The sequence below is a fragment of the Podarcis tiliguerta genome (genome assembly GCF_965153285.1).
Source record: "Podarcis tiliguerta genome assembly, chromosome: 14".
Classification (NCBI taxonomy): Eukaryota; Metazoa; Chordata; class Lepidosauria; order Squamata; family Lacertidae; genus Podarcis; species Podarcis tiliguerta.
This window is the reverse complement of record NC_139547.1, coordinates 28592065-28612921: the sequence shown is the minus strand read 5'-3', so window position 1 is coordinate 28612921 and position 20857 is coordinate 28592065. Positions and strand designations below refer to the sequence as shown.

General features: G+C 56.6%; 1 protein-coding gene across 1 annotated transcript; it reads left to right on the top strand.

Moving 5' to 3' along the window:
* Positions 1 to 1102: 1102 nt before the first annotated feature.
* On the top strand, positions 1103 to 20700 carry FURIN (furin, paired basic amino acid cleaving enzyme). The gene is made up of 16 exons (XM_083412397.1): positions 1103 to 1789; positions 5381 to 5714; positions 10133 to 10231; positions 11237 to 11332; positions 12993 to 13121; positions 13609 to 13685; positions 14041 to 14129; positions 14836 to 15008; positions 15137 to 15349; positions 15444 to 15544; positions 15666 to 15769; positions 15869 to 15986; positions 16786 to 16965; positions 17059 to 17183; positions 18108 to 18224; positions 19015 to 20700. The coding sequence occupies exons 2-16, from the start codon at positions 5535 to 5537 to the stop codon at positions 19557 to 19559; spliced, it is 2346 nt and encodes a 781-aa protein (XP_083268523.1). The 5' UTR covers positions 1103 to 1789; positions 5381 to 5534; the 3' UTR covers positions 19560 to 20700.
* The last annotated feature ends 157 nt before the right edge of the window (positions 20701 to 20857 follow it).

Here is a 20857-nt window from a genome sequence, read left to right as displayed (position 1 = left end):
CCATGATGGTCCACATGGATACCTCATTGCTGTCATTTAGAAAACTGGCAAAAGCATGTTGGTTTTCCTAGACTGCTACAACATTAACATATATTGTAAAAGAATGATGCAACAAATGCAAAATACAGTACATACAGCAGATCAACGAAAACAATATAAAACAGCATCACAACTCCAGTTAAGAACACTGGAAGATTCTGATTCTCATTTGGCTGGCACATTGGAAGTGGCAGAAGTGTTTGATTTTACCATCTATTTAAACTGACAGTTGCTTTTCAGTTTGTTGAATTATTTTGGTGTTTTACTTTCTAATGTTTTATTTAAATTGTGCTTTTTGATTCTTACTAGTCCCTTAGCATTCTGGGCATGCTGAAGATGCAGGATATAAATTACGGACATAAACTAAGCCTAGGACTGCAGCCGCCTTCATTTTCTCAGGCCTGACAGCTTTGCAAGGGAGGAGGGGTAGGACCCTTTGGCCCCCTTCCCTTGAGCGCAACAGGACTAGCACTGACTCCCAGCAGAAACCAGCTCTCTGCTCTGTCCCACTTTCCCCTAGAACTCTGTGCTTTGTCTGGATATCACATTTTAGGCAACAGACGCTGTATGTGAGGGGGTGCCTGATGGCCCGCCACCCTCCAGCATCTCTGGAGCATCTCTCTGCTCACCCACCCGTGGAGGGCGGCCATAACAAGGGGGGCTCCCTTGTGCTGGCAGCTCTAGAAGTGCCAACTAGGCACAAATTAACTGTTGCCACTTCAAACTAGAAAACCCACGGAGGTCTGAAAGTTAACAAAAAGGTGGAGCCATGAGAAGTGCAATTGAGCTTCCCCGTCCCACCCGTTTGATTTCTGGTTGAAGGAAGACGAACCAGAGGGGACCGTATGGGGAAGGAACGGGCAGCTACCTGCCAAGGGAGGGAGAGGAAAGACGGTTCACCTGCTGGGCTAGATGCGGGTCTGATCTGACACAGCAGGCTCGTCTGACGTTCGGGGGGGGGGGGTAAGGGAGCCCAGGGCAGCCAAGTTGTTTTGGCACAAGCACTTCGTCCCCTCCCTGGCAGTCAAAGCAGAAAAGTAACAAACAGCTGCCCTCACAGGGCACACAAAATCGGCGGCAGAGGCCGGCGCTGCTGCGCAGGATTCCGGTGACCTGCTCGGGTAACCCGAGGCCAGCTGCTCAGCGCTCCGGAGAGGACCGCTCACTCGCTTCATGCACGGGAAGCGCTCGGGCCAAGCCCGGGAGCCGGTGGTCAGGCCAGGCCAAGCCAAGAGCCGCAGCCTTGGCACAGGCGAAGGGCCGGCCTTGGAATCGCCGTGGCTGCTGGCAGATGGGGCGGCCCATAGGCGCTTCCAGGTTCCTTTTCTCTGCTCGCCCGCCCGCCCGGGGGGCGCTTCCTCCTTTCGGGCAAGCGGGCAGGGGGCCCAAAGAAGGCCCGCCTCTCCTGCTCGCTGCTGCAGTCGGGAGTGACGGCATCCGGGGGCGCCCGCCCGCTTCCCTGCCTGCCTTTTCGCCTGCGCTCTCGGTGCCCCTCGTCGGGAGGAGGAGCCGTAGAGGGCCGCCCCCTCTCCGGTCCGTCCGGCGGTTCCTGGGAGTAAACAAGCGCCGCGCCTCCGCCTCCTGCTGCTGCCCGCGGGGCGGGGGCTCCTCCGGGCTGGGCTTCCCGGTCCTTCCCTCCCGTCTAGGTGACGCTGCTCCTGCCGCCGCCCATAAAGGGGCCAGACGGGTCGGGCGGGCGCTGCCAGACGCAGGAGCCCTTCGGAGGAGAGGAGCAGCTAGCGGCGGCCCGGTAAGGCAGCGGCCGGTGTTTCGGGCAGGGGCCGGGGGGGGGAAGCGAGCTATCTAGCAGTCGGTCCGTCCGCCCTGTTGCTGCTGCTGCCCGTCCCCCTGGAGGCGACGGGACGGGGTTTTTCTCGCTCGACCCGCCTGGGCCCTTCCCGAGGGAAGCTTCCCCGACGGCCCTGGCTGGAGAAGGGCTCGGCCAGGTCTTTCCCGACGGCGCGGCCGTGACGCTTGAAGCCGAGTAGTGTGAGGTCCCCGGGAGGCGGCGCAGGTGGCGCCTGGCCCTTGCCGGCCTCCCCGAGCAATGCCCACTCGGGGCATGGCACATTCCCGAGGCCGTCTTCAGCCGGGCCTGTCGGCGGCAGGACCCCCCAAGGGCAACCTCCCCTCTTTGGCGTGGCTTGTTTTCCTCCTTCGCCGTCTCCTCCGGCTTTCCGTCTTTAACCGCGGCGAGGGAGGCGTGAGTCACTCTGCCTGCCAGACGAGCCTGGGCGGCCAGCTGCGCTGCGCTGGGGGGTCAGGCAGAAGTCGGCGTGGACGTGGCCTTCCCGACGGAAGCGACGGCCCGGCAGCCCCGAGAAAGTTCCCCCGGACCACTTCCCCGCCCCCTATGAAACGGGGGAAGGGTCCCACGGATTGGACCCCCATTTAATAAGCAGAGAGAAGTGGGTTGCCAATATCTTGGGGTACCATACGGGGGACCTGGCTACTCTGGAGTTGTCCTAGGGTGGGAGGGGGGGATACAAGGCCACCGCTTAGCTTCCACCGGGAAGGTGGGGATGGCGGCTGCCGGCTGAGCTGGCGAGGCTGACTGCTTTCTGTCCAGCTGCACTGTCCTCCCGCTTCTAAGGAAATGAGTCGATGCTGTCATAGTCCTCGCCACTTCTGGGTGCTCTTTTCCCCAGCCCTTCCCTCTGTAGGTGTGCTGTCGCAAGAGCGTCTGGATTCTGCCTGCTTGCAGTCTCCCTGGGGCTAGAAGGCTCAGCGGATGTTCCCAGGGCACGGGTGGCCTCTTGGTGTGCCTAGGCTCATGTGGGGCAAGCTGGTGTGTGTGGGTCTGTGTCTTCAGGGGAATCCAAGTGTGCTTAAGGCGGGAGTGGGAGGGATTTAACCAGGTGTACCAGAGTCTGCCTGGAGAAGCTCTCCAACTGGCTCTGGGGGGAAAATGTCAACCGTTCTCCCACCCCGGTGCTCTTTCTTCAGCTGCCTGTGGACATAGCGTGGTTGTTGGGCCTCTGGTTTTCTGCCCAGCTTGGTGCTGTGCCCAAAGAGGTCACAGGATGAAAGTCCCTAAGCCACTTTCTCTCTGGTCATGGATTGAGCCTTTGGCCTCCACAGTCATTTACAGACTCATTGTTAAGACCATTTTCACGGAAGACAATTTTAGTCGGCTACAAGTGATTGCCAAAGAAGATGAGGCTTTTGTGGTGTGTCATGAGTTTGGGTTTGCATACTTCTAAGGGTTAACACACTTCCCTTCCTGCTGTAAGAGACACTCTTCTGCTGCCTTGTTGCCTGGGGATGGAAACTCCTCTGGTTTTCCATTCAGACAGACTCTTCCATCTCCTCCTGCCTGGCCTGGCATGCAGCTGCCACTCCCTCTCCTCTTTATGGCATTTCAAAACTTCCTGGCATTGAACCACAGGAGCTGCTTCTGTTCCCCTATCCCTCTGGGCCCCTCAGTTAAAGGAATAAGCTTGTTCCCATAGAGAACAACATCTGTGTCCCTCCTCTTAGCCATATGGGAGTTGTTTAGCAGTGTCTTGAGGGCCCCTCGTTTTGCAGCATTGTCTCAATGAAGAAGTTTTATTGTCAGGATTTTAGATGTGGCAGAGCGGCCCTGGCCACAGATCGACCTAGAAGGGCCAGGTCATAAAGGACCCAGGAGCACAGCTGATGGCACAGGGTGTATGTGTTAGGAACTGGTTGCCATCTGCGGGGAGCGGCCAAGCCTGCTGGAGACCGTGATCTCAGGGGACTGGATTCTGCTTCAGGGGCAGACCAGCTGCTGTGCCTGCAGAATCTCCCGGGTTCAGTTCCCAGCAGCATCTCCAAGGAGCAGGAGCAGGTGGCCAGTGCTGTTGGGAAAGACCATCCTCTGTGCCTGAGACCCTGCCCATTGGAGGAAGCCATATTGAGGTAGGCGGACCAAAGGCTTGACTCTGGTGGTGGCAGCAGCAGCAGCTTCATAACTGGTAGTACGGAAGATCACCTCTGATCCGTCCCACCTTGGGTCACTTCTGGTTATGTGTTGTTGGCATGAGGGTTTGGGTGACATAGAAGAGAGGAGACTCTGGCCTTGCAGAGAGCAAATGATCCTTCAGGTTCTGTTCCAAAGTCTAAGTTCCTTATTGCTAAGCCAACAATGGAGTGCTTTGTAGTCTCTGCTGCATGGTTAGCTTCACAGTGGTCCTGAGTCCCAGGTTCTTCTTGTTCTTCCACGCACCTACCCTCTATCAAGTGTGCCTTTTTGATATTCCCCCACTTTCTGTGTCCCTGGGAGGTGAGTGGAGCAATTTGCATCCTGCCTGCCTTGGTGCAGAAGGTTGACATAGCAGCATAGGGAGGTGGAACTGGGGTGAAAGCCCAGGGCCAGATAGAGCTTTGAGTTTCCCCAAGTGTTGCAGGAGGGATTCTGAGGAGGTAATTTGTGGGCGTTGTTGGTCCCTGCCCATCCCTGCAGACTTGTTGACCCCTGTTTATCTTGTGTCTCCATAAGCCCCACCTCTGCCTTCTCAGTAGCTTTCCAAAGAAGTGTGGGAAATGCGGAACTGCAAATTTCCACATTCTGCAAGTATCTGCTTAAGATATTTTATACCCCTTCAATTAAAAATAATAATCCCAGGACAGTTCATAGTTGCCTATAACCATATGCAAATACAGTTTGCCAAAGTCTAATTGCACATTCTTCGCCCCCTCATAGAATTCCAGAGCCTCTGATTAGAGGAGGGTTAAGCTGCCTCAGCAATGGGTGTGGGGGGCTGATCCCTTCTTGGCTTTTCAAGAACCCGAGTCAGAGCCTCCCGGCCTTGAAACCTTCCCTAAAACGTCTTTTGAGCCAAGCGTGGCTTCCTCAGGTCACTCCCAGGTAGTTCAGCTGCAGCCCAGCCTCTCTCTTTGCTCAAGGCCTGTGAAGTAGGTAGGGGAGCTCTTTTTGTCAGTTTGCCCCTGGGGCCAGCCTGGCCCAGGAGCCTCCCGCTGGAGTTTTCAGCCCTGCTAGGCCACCCAAGTGGATGAGTGCCTGTCTGGCCAAAAGAGCCCTGGCCGTTCCTCGCCCCTCCTGAACAAGCAGCCTCTTCAGCTCTTGGGAGCAGGGCCCTTTTCCTGGGGAGGGTTAAGGGAGGGGACGAGGAGGAGGCACCTGATGGTCATTGGGGGGCAAGGAGCTCTGGGAAGGGATCTCAGCATGCTGGGTGCCGGAACAGCTTACTTGCCACACTTCTCTGCATCCTGGGGTGTGGGACAGACCTTTGGGGTGGTGGCACATCAAGCCTGTGCTGAGGTGCCCATGAGCAGGTCTGTGTGTGGCTCCTCCTCATCATCCTGGCCTTTTGCTAGTCTCTGTCCAGGATCTGAATCTCTCCTTTTCTCTCCCCAGGTGCTGCACAGGTGACACCCTCAAGGTTTGGCTCCTGCTCTCCCCTCCTGACCGCTAGCCCCGATGCTGCCTCGGACTGACTGGGGCCTTGCTGGGCGGCAGAGTGAGGGCCTGCTTTGAGGTGCTCCCTGGGCTCCCCCCTTTCCCGGCTTTCATGGATCTGAGGCCACCCTGGCTGCTGTTGTTGTGGACTCTGATTGGGGCCCTAGCTCTCCTGGCCAGAGAAGTGCTTGGCCAGCACGTCTACACCAACACCTGGGCCGTCCTAGTCCCTGCTGGGCCACAGGAAGCGGAGCGGCTGGCCAAGAAGCATGGATTCCTCAACTTGGGCCCGGTGAGTGAAGCCTGCAGCCTCCCTGGAGCTAGTGCAACCCCAAACCTGAAGGGAAGCTGAAATGGGCTAAGGGAGGGAGGGAGCAGCCCTTGATGCGGGGCTTGGAAGGGGTAAAGAAGAAGGCCAGGTGTGGTGCTGCTGCCTTTAGAAGAGAAATATTTAATCCATGAAACAAATGCTGAAGCCAAGAACCTTGCTGGGTTTGAGGCAGGCCTGCTGCTCTCCTCGTTGCTGGGGTCTGAGGGAGGGGCTCTTTTCCATGCATGGAGGCACTGAGAGGTGCTAACAATAGAGGCAGGGTGCTTGGCTGTGGTGGGCGAGCTGGAAACTCCACCTGGGAAAGTCTGTTGGGTGTTGAGAGCTAGCTGAGATTGGGATGAGGAACCAGTGTTTGCCCAGGTGGGATTGGCCAGCGACTATGGTGTGATATGGCTGGTTTTCCTTCTCCTACAACCTACAGTTCAATTTGCTTTCAGGAGTTGCACTGAGTTTTTTGTAGGCCTTTGGCAGAATATTTTCCTGTGCTCTGCAGTGGGGCTGGCTGTGGTGGGTGGGAGGTGTTGCTTGATGTGCTGAAGGTGGAATGTGGCTCCAGTGGCAGCAGGCTGCTCTACCTTTTTCCTTGTCCTTTCTGGTTGAATGTGCTTCAGTTAAACTCCCTACAGGTGGAAAGGTGATGCTTATGCACCTTACAAAAGGGCATTTGTTGCTGCCTCTTGGAAAGCGACTTTTGGGAGTGGCTGGTTGGTTCTCTTTGCCCCAGGAGCCTCGTATCTTGGAGATGGTGGTGGGCCCAGCTGCCCTATGTTGACGCACGACTAATGCAAGCTTTGCTTGGCAGCAGGCATGGAGTTGCCAGTTGCATCATCTTCTGGGCAGATTTGGAAAGGTCAAAAGCACAGCCTGCCCCCTGAGGCTGTTTGCACTTCACCTGCATGTGGGATCGGACACTGTGTGCCCTGGGGCTGTTTGCCTACCTTGAGGCCACCCCTTGTTCTCATCCGGTGGGATTTCATACCACGCTCTTTGTTGCCCTGCAACTCTTGAATCCTTTCACCCTTGACTGGAGTGGGAAGACGTGGCATTGACCAGTATTGACAAAGCATATGGGATTGAACGGTGCTGATGAGCTTCGCTGAAGCCCACCTAGGGCAGGACTGACTGCAGGGTGGGGCTGGCACTCGGGATGGATTGGATCTCTTGCTCCAGGGGGAGATGAGGGAGTCCAGCTCTGTTGGGCTGGCTGTGTTGAAAGCAGTTGACAGGGAGGTGCAGCACCCCATTCCCACCTCCTCCCCTGGTCATGTGGCTGCCTTAGAGGGAGGCTCAGAGGCTTCCTCACTTGCTGAGCTCACCAGCTGCTTTAGAGCTCACCCAGACTTCCTTCTGCACCACACTTTCCTGCCACTGGCCTGCACTTTCTAGGTCCGTGTCCAAGTGATTTTATATGTAGGTGTTGCCGCTATCCTTGGAAAAACCGCTGAATTGGAGCGAAAGGGAATCCGTGGAAAAACTGATTACCATTTGTTCCAATTCAACAGTAAACAGTGGGTTTTCCCAGGGGAAGCGGCGAAACACACTCAAAAAACCACATGGACCTAGAAAGTGTGGACCTGTGGCTAGAAAACATGGCACAGTCTTGATAAGCCCTGACTCCAGAGTGAAGCTTGGTTGGGGGGCAGGGCGGGGGCTTGGCCTGCTAGAGCATCTTCGGGGGACAAAGCAAGCTTTTCCTTTGGAGCTGAGAATGTAAGAAGAACCTGCTGGATCAAGCCAAATGGGGCCTATCTATTCAGTTTTCTGTTCTCGCAGTGAACGTCCTGCAATCAGGTGCCCCTTCTGGGAAACTTGCAAGCAGGACCTGAGCACAAGGGCAACTCTCTCCTCCTGTGGTTTCCAACTGTGGAGGCAGAGCATAGCCACTCTGCTAGTAGTCATTGATTGCCCTCTCCTCCCTGAATTTCTCCAATCGTCTTTTAAAGCCATCCAAGTTGATGGCCATCACTGCCTCTTGTGGGCATGAGTCCCATAGTTAAATTTCGTGAAGAATGACTTCATCAGTCTTGAACCTTCCAATAGTCAGCTTTATTGGATGTCCATGCATGAGTTCTAGTGTTGGGAAGGGAGCAAAACGTGCACTACCCACTTTTTCCCACGCTGTGCATAATTTTTATAAACTTCTATCACACTTTGGTCTTCTTCTTCGCATGAGGATCAATCCAGGCTGCTTGCCATTTGCCAGCTCCTGGTTGCAATTGCCCCTTCACCGCTTCCTCCCTCGCCAACTCAAGGCCTCCACCGCCCAGGCGATGAGAGCCAGGCGTTCTGGCCTTGCACATGAGGTAACAACCTTTCCCTGCTGTGATTTCTGGGGGTTGAACTATCCCTTGGAGCTGGATGTGGGTGGTGGCGGACGACATGGCAACAGAGTCTTCCGTTCCGGGTGCTGAGCTTCTGCAGAGCATCCTACCCTTCCAGTCCTGGTCAGATCCTGTGAGCCCAGTGAGGGGAGGTACTGTGCAGCAGGCTGGTGCTCAGGCTCAGTTGGGCTGGGGTGGAGGGGTAGAATACTCTGCAGAAGACCCAAGACCCCTGGGGCAGGGGGCACGTGGAGGAGGTAGTTATTCAGAAGTGGGCTGTCTCTGCCACTGGGCCTTTGATTCCGGAGGCAGGAAAGAAGCTGTTCAGTGAAATTCCTTTTGTTCATCAGTGAGGAATGTTTTGCCCCTGGAACAACTGGAATGGACCAGGGCTCCGTCCGGCGCAGCCTAAGGCCCAGGAGTGGAGCTAAGGAGTGGGGTGTCAGGCCTCTGTGGGTCATGCTTCTTCCTTCCTGCCCTGGCCTGTGCTGCTGTACCCCCTAAGTGCCCGTTGTGGCTCCTGGCTCCTTCCTAGGGCAGGCTGAGCAGGTTTGTGGTGCTGGCACCTGCGGGCAGCAGCCAAGGCAAGAGGCCCTGCAAAGGGGAATCCTGTTTGTTTTGGGGAAAATAGGGCAGGGAGCCAGGGCCTGGTGCAAAGCCAGGCGTGGGGCAGGCAACAACTAGCTCGGGGTTCTGAGGCACTCCCAGGAAGAAGGCAAAGGGATCTGGGAAGAGGGGACTCCCTTCCTTGAAGACCTGGGGCAGGCCCCACTGCCCAGTTGAGGGCTTGTGCCGCATTCAGCTAGGGGCTGGGGGGGTCAGAAGAACCTCTCCTTGCTAAGGCTGGAGCCCACCAGGGTGGGGCACCTCCCTCTCCTCTCTGCCTGGCAGTGACGCTCTGTCTGCGAATTGCCCCCAGCGCTGGCACAGTGCCAATTCTCGGGGCAGGAGCTGGTGTCCCCTTACACTTAAGCCCTTGTTTCTATGGCAAAATGCCCTGCAATTCTCTTCAGCTGTCTTCTGGGGAGGGGGGAATTGCGCGACCCCTTTTTTTGCAATTGAGCGTTGGGAGTGGAGGCTTCAGCCCCTGGAATGTGCAGGCTGAAAGTGTCCTGGGAGGAGCCTCTGGTGAGCCTCTGTTGGGGCCAGGGGCTGCTGTTGGGCTGTGGACGCTGATAAATACTCCTGTACCCGTCTTTCTCCAAGCAGAGACAATTCCACGGTGGTCGTGGAGTTCCCTTTTTTCATCCTCACAGCAACCTTGTAATGTTGGCTAGGCTAAAAGGGACTTCCCCTGTGAGCCTTGCAGCCAAGAAGAGAATAGGGCAAGAGGGGTCAACCACAACTGCTGTGGGACCTCCATGCCTGCTTTCTTCCTTCCCTTGAGCTTCCTCTTCGCAGAGGGCAACCCTTTTGACCTGCTGGCATACCCTATCCTCCTGCCTTTGCCTGCAGTGGTGGTCTGTGCCCTGCTAAGAGTGTGGGTGTGAGAAATGAGAGGGAACCTTCAGAAATTGTCGCCTGGGAGGCTGCACACTGGACACTGGAAGGGAGTAGGAGCCTGTCGTTGGCAAGGCTTAGGTGGGAGTCCCTCAAGTGTCCGCTTGGCATAGCTCTCCCCCTCCTCCTCCTGTGCCATCTCTAGGGAGGCCAGCAAGCTGCCCTTTTCCTTCCTCCTCCTCTCTGCCACTTGGGCCCAGCGCCATGAGGTCACTTGAGGAGCTGCTGCTCTCACCCTGCCCTTCTTTTGAGGGGTTTGTTTAAAGATTAGAGATTTACATAAGAATCTTCTTAGCATCTTAGCCAGGCCCTGCAGGCAGCATGTGGGGAAGGAGCAGGAGCCAGCTGGTGGCCTTCATGGGGATGGGCGGGGGGGGGGGAGCTCCTGGATTTGGCCTCTCCTCCGTCCCCTCCATGTAGCTGGGTGCCAGCATGTGGGGCTATACTGACCCATGGAGAGCCTCCCCCTCTGCCTTGTGCTATCTCGGGCTGCCCTGCTTGGACCGACACATGGGAGATTTTTTGTCTCATTCATTCCTCCTTTCTCCCCCACCCTAGATCGTTGGAGACTATTACCACTTCCATCACCGAGGGCTGGCCAAGCGTTCCCTCTCCCCACACCGGTCCCACCACAGCTATCTGGGCAGAGAGCCACAGGTGAGTCCACAGAAGCAGGGAACCTGTTCCAAGTGAGAGGCAGTCACCATGGGGGTGCTACAGAGCACAGAAGCCCTGGTTCTAGTCAATGCAGGCCTGATAAACTGGAGGGCTTTGGTGCCCGCTTCTCCTGGAGACAGCTGGGGTGGGCTCCTGCTTGAGGCTTTTGGCTGAGCTCCCATGGTGGAGAGAGCAGAGGGGCTTTCTGCCTCCAGCATGCCTCGACCGGGCACTTTTGTGCTCTGCACATGGCCTGGGGCTGGTTCTGGGATAGGCTGTGGAGGGTGTCTAATCAGGCTGGTTTTAAACCAGATGGGCCTGATATCCTGGTTCCATTTTGGGCTGCAGAAGAAATCCCAGAGGATTAACAGCCTGTCTGGGCCACCTCCTCCCCTGCAATTCTGGCTCTTCATTACCCTTCCCTTCCTCCAGGGTGTCTCCTGCCATATCACCCTCACAACAATCCTGGGAGGCAGGCTGGGCAATACAGCAACTGGCCCAAGGCCAGCCAGTGATCCTCATGCCTGGGGATGTGAACGGAATCCTAGCCCGACACTGCAATAACTGCAATGGCACTACATTGCTGCCAGTCAGTGCAGACGACGCTGAGCTAGGTGGGCCACTGGCCTGACCTGGTCCAAGAAAGAGATGAGAGGGTGGAGCCCACCCTGCCAGGCATTTTGGTGGCTGCCTGATTCATTCTGGTCTCCCTATGGGTGGCAATAGGGGAAGGGATGGGTCCCCTCCACATTTGGCCAAGGATGTCCCTGGCCTGACTGACCCTGGTCCTCCTGGGCGTTGTGGGGTTCGAGAGCCCACTTTGTGCGTGGCTGAACTGAGCTTCACCCCTGCGGGTGCCAAGATCTTTCCGCAAAGCACCCTGTCATTCTTGCCAGCAACTGTGCCCCTGCCAGCCACCTCCATGGGGACCTGGTTGCTCCTCGCACCCAAGGGTGCACTTGGTAGGCTGCCCTTCAGTGCCTTTTCTGCCTTTTGCCTCCCCAGGTGCACTGGCTGGAGCAGCAGGTGTCCAAGCGCCGGACAAAGCGGGACACCTTCTTGGAGCCCTCAGACCCCAAGTTCCCTCAGCAGTGGTACCTGGTAAGTGGGAAGGGAGGGGGGGCGTGATGATGAAGGGAAGCAGAAGCCACCAGGCAACAGGCACTGGATTCTGCCCTCCCCAGGGCTGCTGCCAGCCATGCCCTTCCACCCACATGGTGGTTGGGCAAGGGCGCCCTGATGTGACTGCTAATCCCCTCCCACAGAGTTAATCACTCCCTCCCTGCCTGGAGGATTAGTGGCAGCCTGGGAACAAAGCCCCCTCCATGACTGAGCTCACAGGAGCTGCCACCGCCCCGGAACAGAATCCGCCCCGGCCCTTGGACTGCCAGGAGGTCCCAGAGGCCACTAAGGGGCACCATCCGGATCCTGTCCTAAAGAATGGGGCAACATCATTGCTGTTGTTGTTGCTAATTTATTTATTACCTGCCGTTCACCCTAAGGTCCCAGGGCAGGTCATAGCATTAAAAACAATACAGGCAACTCTCAGTTTACACGTGTTCAGCAGGACTGCATACACATGCATTGCACCAAACCCGGGAGTGACTTTTAAAACAGCAAAAATGGGCCCTCAGAGAGCCCAGAAACACTGCCCAGGAATCCCACAAGCCTTTGCAATGACCTTTGAGGCCTGTGGAGGGTTTGAATTTGAGAAAGGAGGTTTGGAGGGAGTGATTGTGGTGGATTTTGGTGGTCTGGTGAGTGGTGCTGGTTTTTCAAGGGTTTCCATAGGTTTAGAGCAGTGTTTCCCAAACTTGGGTCTCCAGCTGTTTTTTTTCAGACTACAATTCCCATCATCCCTAACCACTGGCCTTGCTAGCTAGGGATGATGGGAGTTGTAGTCCAAAAAAACAGATAGAGACCCAAGTGTGGGAAACACTGGTTTAGAGGGGGTTTGCAGGCATTTCCAATGGTGTTTCAAGTATATGTGATTTCACTGATGCGGGCAGTGCCTCGGAACATAATCCCCACGTAAATTGGGAGTTGCCTGCATTACAAATAATTTAAAACAACTTCCCACCATAAGAGTTAGAAGCCAGAGGAAAGAGGAAAGAGGTGTGTCTTCAGCATTCTCCAGAAGCTGTGCAATGAAAGTGCCAGGTGCACCTCTTTGTGGAGGGAGTTCCACAGCTTTTAGGGGCCACCACAGAGAAGGCTCTCTCCCAGCACGTTCTCTTTGTGCCAGTGGTTCTCCCCCAAAGCTGGGGGTCTTGCACGGTCCATTTCCAGCTGGGGACTTGTCAGGCATTGAAGGAGGTGTTGCTGCAGAGCAGATTCTCCTCCATCCCTCCTTTCCACTGTAGAGTCCTCTTTGCTTAGCATAGAATAGTGGGGCCAAGAGGCTGGAGCTGGCATTCTCCTGCCCCAATGAATATGTGGGGCTTGATCCTGCCACTTTCCAGGAAAACGGGAGGGGGTAGTGAAGGGAGCAGCAGCCAGCATTCCCCAATGCTCAGCTACAGATTCTTCCTTAAAGACTTAGCTGTAATTCCTGCCATGGCAGGGGGTTGGACTAGATGACCCTTGGAGTCCTTTCCAACTCTGCAGTTCTATGATTCTGTGAGCCAGGCATCTGGGGTCTAGTTAGAGATGGTTTCCTCCACCCCACCCCCTGTGTGACGAAACATGACTCTGTAGCCTTTAGAGTTGCCCTACTGGCTGTGCTGACTGGCCTTCTGCTCCCCCCACCTTTGCCCCCCAGTCCAATGGGAACCAGCGAGACCTGAATGTGCGGGAGGCCTGGCAGCAGGGCTACACGGGGCGTGGCATCGTGATCTCCATCTTGGATGACGGCATTGAGAAGAACCACCCGGATCTGGAGGCCAACTACGTGAGTGGGATGTGAGCGGGCTCCATTGGCACATGCCGTGCCCACTTTGCAGGGCTGGTAGAAGGGGCCGCGAGTCTTCCTGAGACAACCCCCTCCCACCCAAGCTGAGGCCACTTTTGCATGCAAGCTGAGGGAAGCTTTGTAGCAGTAACAAAATCCCAGAGTCCTCCTCAGCCCCATCAAGCCCTGCCTGTGATGGAATGAGCCCAAGCAAATTCAGCCTCTGGTTGTGGCCACTCACAGCACCGCTTTGCATCACACGTGGAACAGTGGTCCTTTCTGGACTCTTGGGGTCACATCTGGAGCTTTTGGAAATGGGAGTTTACTGCTGATGCAGAAAACGTGATTGTGGGGAGGCCAGTTCCAGCGGGGAAAGAGGTGATGCTGGGCTCTTTCATTGCAATTCCCGCATCGCAGGTGGTTGGACTAGAGGGATCCCCCTGGATCCCTCCCAACTCTACAATACTGTAATTCTTTCTTCCTTCAGGATCCTGCCGCCAGCTTTGATGTGAACGATCAGGATTCAGACCCTCAGCCGCGTTACACCCAAATGAATGACAACAGGTGGGGAGCCTTTCCGGAGGGAGGTTGGGTAGGGATGGGAGATATTGGGCAGGGAAAGAGGAACACCAGTTCTGCTCAGTCCTGGAAGCTCGGTCGCTGGGGACACGTGGGCTGGGAATGGCACTGTGTAGAAGGAAAAGTGGATGGAGCTTCCTACCCCCTGGGAATGCTGCTCTGTCCCCCTCCCTGCCTTTGCCCATTCGAACGCTGACTGTTGCTCAGCTGCACTGAGAGGGAGAGAAGTTTGGGGCAGGTTTGCTTGTCCCCTGCTCCCTGTTTTCTCCCCATTCTAATGTATGGCCGCCAGTCCCTCCCCACCCAGCTCAAGTCAGACCTCCCTCTCTCCTTCTTACAGGCATGGTACTCGGTGTGCAGGCGAAGTAGCTGCCGTGGCCAACAATGGCATCTGTGGTGTAGGTGTTGCTTACAACGCCAAGATTGGAGGTGAGGAGGGCATCGTCTCTACCTTGGGCTCTGCTCCTCATCCAGCTTCTCACACTGGGTTAGCTGCCCAGAGGGAGCCTAAAATCATAAATTGTAGAGTTGGAAGGGACCCCGAGAGACATCTAATCCAACCCTCCTGCAAAGCAATAATAATAATAATAATAATAATAATAATAATAATAAATTAATTTATTTATACCCCACCCATCTGGCTGAGTTTTCCCAGCCACTCTGGGCGGCTCCCAATCGAGTGTTAAAAACAATACAGCATTAGATATTAAAAACTTCCCTAGACAGGGTTGCCTTCAGATGTCTTTTAAAGGAACAGGAGGTCGTTCCCCTGTCAAACAGCTCTTATAGTCTCCTTTCTTGTCATTTGGATCCGTTAGTTTGGGTCCTACACTCTGGAGCATCACAAAATAAGCTTGCTCCATCCTCCATGTGGCAGCCCTTCAGATATTTGAAGGTGGCTCCCATATCACCCCTTCTCCAGGTGAAATATACCTAACTCCTTCCACCGTTCCCCATAAGGCTTGGCTTCCAGACCCTTGATCATCTCGGTCACCCTCTTAAGCACCTCTTCCAACTTGTCAATACCCTCAATAAGCTGTGGTGCCCAGAACTGGGCACAGGACCCCAAGTGGGGCCTTGCCAAGGCAGACCAGAGCAGTGCCATTAGTGATGTCCATCTGTACCATCGTCTTAGGTGTCCGCATGCTGGATGGAGAGGTGACAGATGCTGTGGAGGCCCGTTCCCTGGGCCTCAACCCCAACCACATCCACATCTACAGCGCCAGCTGGGGCCCCGAGGACGATGGCAAGACGGTGGATGGCCCGGCCCGCTTGGCTGAAGAGGCCTTCTACCGGGGCGTCAGCCAGGTGAGCCTGTGGTCTGCAGCCAGGGGAGGAGGAAGGGTGGCCCTTGGGGTGAAATTGGGCTGCTGCCAAGCCTCCCACCTCCACCCCTAGTCTTGCCTCTGCCTGACTTGGTCCCCACCCCACCCCAGGGCCGCAACGGGCTGGGCTCCATCTTCGTCTGGGCTTCTGGGAATGGCGGGCGCGAGCACGACAGCTGCAACTGCGACGGCTACACCAACAGCATCTACACCCTCTCGATCAGCAGCACCACCCAGTACGGGAACGTGCCCTGGTACAGCGAGGCTTGCTCCTCCACCCTTGCCACCACCTACAGCAGCGGCAGCCAGAACGAGAAGCAGATTGTGAGTCTCCATTGAGTGTGATGGGGGTTGGGGGGCGGGCTTTGGGTCACAACCTGGCAATCACCCTGTGCCTCCTCCTCCTCCTTCTCCCCAGGTGACTACAGACCTGAGGCAGAAATGCACCGAGTCCCACACGGGCACCTCCGCCTCTGCCCCGTTGGCGGCTGGGATCATTGCCCTGGCCCTGGAAGCAAAGTAAGGGGGCTGGGAGGGAGGGGAGAAGGGCTTGTGGGGGTGCTGCTTTGGTCCCTGATGGAGATGAGGGGTTTGGCACCCTTGCCCTCTCCGGTGAGACACGGCTGCTCCTTCTCCGCAGCAAGAACCTGACCTGGCGCGATATGCAGCACCTGGTTGTGCAGACCTCCAAGCCCGCCCACCTCAACACCAACGACTGGGCCACCAACGGGGTGGGACGCAAAGGTAAGCAGGCGCCAAGGACATGACACTCTGGCGTGGTGGCAGGCTGCAGGGGCTGGTCCTGAGCCTCTCACACACCCTTCTTTCTCCCTCTGCTTGCAGTCAGCCACTCGTACGGCTATGGACTCCTGGACGCCGGCGCCATGGTGACTCTTGCCAGGAACTGGACCTCGGTGGGGCCTCAGCGGAAGTGTGTCCTGGACATCCTCACCGAGCCAAAGTGCGTCCCCACAGTGGAGCGGGGAGTGGGTGGGTTTGGGGTCAGACCCTCCTGAGGGCCAGCCTCTGTGTGGAAGGAGGGGGCGCCAGTTACTGAGGGTGAAACGAGCTTGGGGCTCCTTGAGGACTAGACTATTGTGTCGTCTGTGTTTGAACATCGCACAGACAATGTGTAGAAATCCTAAAAAGCATCTGATCTGAAACGGGCAGTGGCCTAGAAATCGGGGAAGGAGAGGTGGCTGCAGCTTCCCTTGGCGTGGACTGGAACTGGCTGGAAGCGGCTGGAGAGAGAGAGGGAGGGAGTGTCTGTCCGTCCACATGAACCAGACAGAGGAGGCTTTTCAAGGACAGGACAGAGCTGCCTTTCTCCAGGGTGTTGCTGCAGCGGGGGCTGCTCCCATCTTTTGCCCTGCCCTCCAAACACTGCTGAGTGCCAAGGACCGGGCTGGAGTTTGCTTTTCAGGCTAATTCTGGATATTTTGCTTCTGGTGGACAACACCTTGTGGTCCTGTGGTGCTGGACCTCAGGGGATCAGAGGGTGCGGGGGGTGGAGCAGGGATGAGGCTGGGTTGGTGGTCCTTGCTAGAGCAGACCAGCCCCAGCATTCCTGCCCACTGCAATCCTTTTTTTATCCAGAGTTCTGCCTTGCACAACCTGCCCTCTGAGGCTGCTGCTGGCTGGCAAAGCCTCATCCAGCCAGGCTAGGGATCTCAGCTCCTGCGGGAAGGGGAGTGGCGGGGCTCTTGCTCCTTTCACATCCTGTTCCGGCCTTAACCATGGGTGCCTGTTGCCTCCTGCAGGGACATTGGGAAGCGCCTGGAGGTGCGGCAGAAAGTGGATGCCTGCCTGGGGAAGGCCAGCTATGTGGGGCAGCTGGAGCACGTCCAGGCGCGGCTCACCCTCTCCTACAACCGCCGGGGTGACCTAGCCATCCACCTTGTCAGTCCCATGGGAACCCGCTCCACCTTGCTGGCTGCCCGGTAAGCCCCCTGCCTTCCTTGGACCCACTCCCTTCTGGGAAGCTGCCTCTGGGCTCTGCCCTCCAATGCCTCTCACTTTTGTCCTCTCCCCAGGCCCCACGACTACTCGGCTGACGGCTTCAATGACTGGGCCTTCATGACGACGCATTCGTGGGACGAGGACCCCACTGGCGAGTGGGTGCTGGAGATTGAGAACACCAGTGAAGCCAACAATTTTGGTAACGGGGGGGGGGCACCTACTTCTCTACGCCCAGACCCACTTGTTGTGGGAAGAAAAATATTCCAACCATCCAGCGCCCCCCGCCCCTTGTCTCAAATCCCTCCAGTCCCCGTGACAGCCACCTGTCATTTCTCCACCCCCTCAGCTTCCTCTGCTCCTTGTCACATCAGCTGCAATTTGGTCTCCCTCCTGGGAGCGCTGCCTGATCTCTCCCCCCCCCCCCCGCTTACTGGGCCCAGCTGTGGGCATTCCCTTCCTCCCCGCCCCCCCAACCCCAACAGCTGTTTAATTCCCTCTTGCTCTGTTTTAATTCCCTGTGACGGAAACCCCAGAAAGGCGGGGGGGGGGGGGCTTCCCCAGCTGCCATCCCTGCCTGTTTAAGAGGCTGCTGGCTGGACAGAAGGAGGGAGGGATGGGGATGCTGTGCTGAGCTTCTGAATGTGGCCCCCTTCCCCACCTGTGGCCTCAACAGCAACGGTTCACAAACTTGGTTCCATAAGCTGATTCCCAGTGCCCCCCCCCACTTATCCTATAAAAAGCATTACTCAAATAGCAGTTTGCACCACCCCCTTAATGGTAGATCATAACACAATAACATTCAAAACAATTAATTGCACCTTTATTCAAAAGCCGATTAAAACTATTCAATGTAATTCCACAAAACAGATGACCTTGATCCAGCAATACCAGCTTTTCAGAGTCTGAAAGTCACCCCCTTGCCTCTTAGCCCCCTCCCCCTGTAATCCCACCACCCAGTTTGGGAACCAGTGCTCCTCAGTGTTAGGCCCTTCTGGGGGGCTGTTGCGCAGCAGAGGGTGCCAGGCACAACTCCTTGAGTGACAGAGAAGGGCTCTGGTGTGGGAGGAGGGCAGGTTGGGTGGCTCTGCCTCCTCCTCACACCTTCCTGCCCTTCCACCTGCAGGCACCCTCACCAAGTTCACTCTAGTTCTGTACGGGACGGCCACCGACCCCCCTAGCCTCTCCAACCAGTTTGAGAGCAGCGGCTGCAAGACCCTGACCAGCAGCCAGGCCTGCGTGGGTAAGTTTTGTTGTAGTTATTTGTTTCATTGCATCCATATCCTACCAGGTTCTCCAAGGAGCTCAAGGTGCCACAGTCTTTCCTTTCCAACAACAACCCTATGAGGTCGAGAGGCAGCAAATGGCCCAAGGTCACCCAAGGAACTTCACAGCTGAGCAGGGATTTGAGCCCCGGTCTCCTAGGGCGTAGTCCAACCGCTACACCTCCACTGGCTCCCAAACCTGCTTCACTCGAAAAGCCTATGCTGGAGCCCTGCTCTGAACAACAACAACAATTATTTTATTATTATTATTATTTATACCCCGCCCATTTGGCTAGGTTTCCCCAGCCACTCTGCATAGCTTACAGCATATCTAAAAACATAAAACATCAAGCGTTAAAAACTTTCCGATACAGGACTGCCTTCAGGTGTTTTCTGAAAGTTGTGTAATTATTTATCTCTTTGTCATCTGAAGGAAGGCATTCCACAGGGAGGGTGCCACTATCAAGAAGGCCCTCTGCAGTTGCCACCAAGGTTCCTCCCACTAGGCACTGCTCTGAGTGATTGGGGTACAGAGGGCAGCTTTCATAAGCTGTCCAATGTGTTTGGTGCAAATGGGAACCATGCCATCTTCTGCCCATGTTCCTGGGCAAAGGGGGCCCCCACAGAGGGGGCTGTGTGGACAAGAGACCCCACACCCTCTCTCCACCACAGGTAAGGGGCGGACCTTGCTCCTTGGCGCTGCCTGAAGGCTTTTTCTTCCAGAGCCTGGAGGCCTGAGCCCTTCTCTTGCCCCTTCTCTCCTTGCAGTGTGCGAAGAGGGCTTCTACCTCCACCAGAAGAGCTGCCTCAAAACGTGCCCCCCTGCCTTTGCGCCGGGCACTGTGGCCCCCCCTCTGGAGAACATCCTGGAGCCCCAGCTGAGCTCTCGCCTCTGCGTGCCCTGCCACCCGTCCTGCGCCACCTGCCTGGGCCCGGAAGCCACCCAGTGTCTGTCCTGCCCGGCCCACGCCCACTACAACAGCCAGGAGCAGACGTGCTCCCACCAGACCCAGAGCAGCCGGGCCTCACCCACCCTCCTCAGGGAGGGCGTGCAGGTTGCCGGCGGCCCCTCCCGCTTGCCCGTGGTGGTGGCCATCCTGAGCTGTGCCTTCATCGTCCTGGTCTTCGTCCTGGTCTTCCTGGTGCTGCAGCTGCGCTCCGGGCTGTGCCTGCGCGGGGTCAAGGTGTATTCGCTGGAGAGCGGAGGCATCATCGCCTACAAGGGGCTGCCTTCGGACGCCTGGCAGGAGGGGCCTGAGGAAGAGGAGGAGGGCGAGAGGACTGCCTTCATCAGAGACCAAAGCACCCTTTGATGAGCCTGCAGCCCCCCGGCGCATCAGGGGCAGGACCAAGGGGCCAGAGGCTCTGCACCGGTCTGCTCTCTCACCCCCCCATGGCTGGGTGGGGACCTTGGACAGAGGCACTCTGCGTGTGGGCCAGGATGCTGCTGGAGGACAAGGCGCCCAGGCACCCTAGGCACTGGTTTTAACTCGCCAAAGTGATTTTTTAAAGACTGAACCAGTTTCTCTGCCTGCCTCCGCTGTGGTTGGAGGGGCATCTGCGCGGGGCTGCCTTCCTCGCTGCTTGGGGAGGGGCAGGGAAAGCCCCTCAAGCCTTTGTCTCTAGGCAGGGGCATGGCTGAAAGTGCCCCGTCCAATGTGGGGCGGGGGGGTTGTTAAAGTGGCACAGGCCCCCAGCTCCGTCGCCTTCCTTCTGCCCTGCCAGCAGCAATAAGAGCCTGACTCCTCCTCTCTTGCTCCGTTCCGTGCCCTTCCCACTGATCCACGGAGCTTGTGCCACCGTTTGGGGCCTCTTCCTTGTGCAGCCGGCCACCTGCCCACCCATGCCTTGGTAGACTGGGAGGTGAGCTGGGCTCCTCCTCCTCTTCCCCTGCCCCCACCCGTGACAGTTGGGGCTGAGATGGACGATTGATGCCATGGGTGTGTCTCTTCAACCCAAGGCGGGCGGCTCTGCCCTCCCTCCTGCAGGAGCAGGAATTCCTCTGGGGCCACGGGGAGGGGGCCTGGGGGCCGCGGCTGCTGCTTGACCACTGAGCTGTGCCCAGCCCCTCCCTGGATCTGCCCAAAGTCACTGGAGCTTCCATCTTTCCTCATGTGCCTTGTTCCCCCTCCTCCTCTACTTCTTCTTCCTCCTTGATGACAATCTGTTGCTGGTCCTGGGGTTGCACTGCCCGCCTCGCCTGCCTCTCTCCCTCCGGGTCTGTTCCCTGCTCTCTGCTGCTGGCGGAGGTGGAGGCTGTGCAGTTGTGGGCAGGGGAAAGAACGGGCTGCCCAGGACTCGTTTTCTATCATAACTTTTTTGGTGCACAAATAATTTCTTGTAATTTAAACAAGGAGCCAATTCCTGTGGCCAGTTGTTTTGTTTTTTTAATTTAATGGATGTGGATATAACGCTAGAGAGATTAAAGTTTATTAAATGTTGGAACTATGCAAACTTGCTGTATCCCGCTGTGTTCTCTAGACAGAGCTTTTGTGTTGGTGGGTTGCAGGTGCCTGGCCACAGACACAGGCCTGCCTCACACCTCCCAGGCTGCTAACAGGCCGCCTCTGGCTGATCCATATTGATTGGTTTGGGTCTCCCTGGCCAGGGT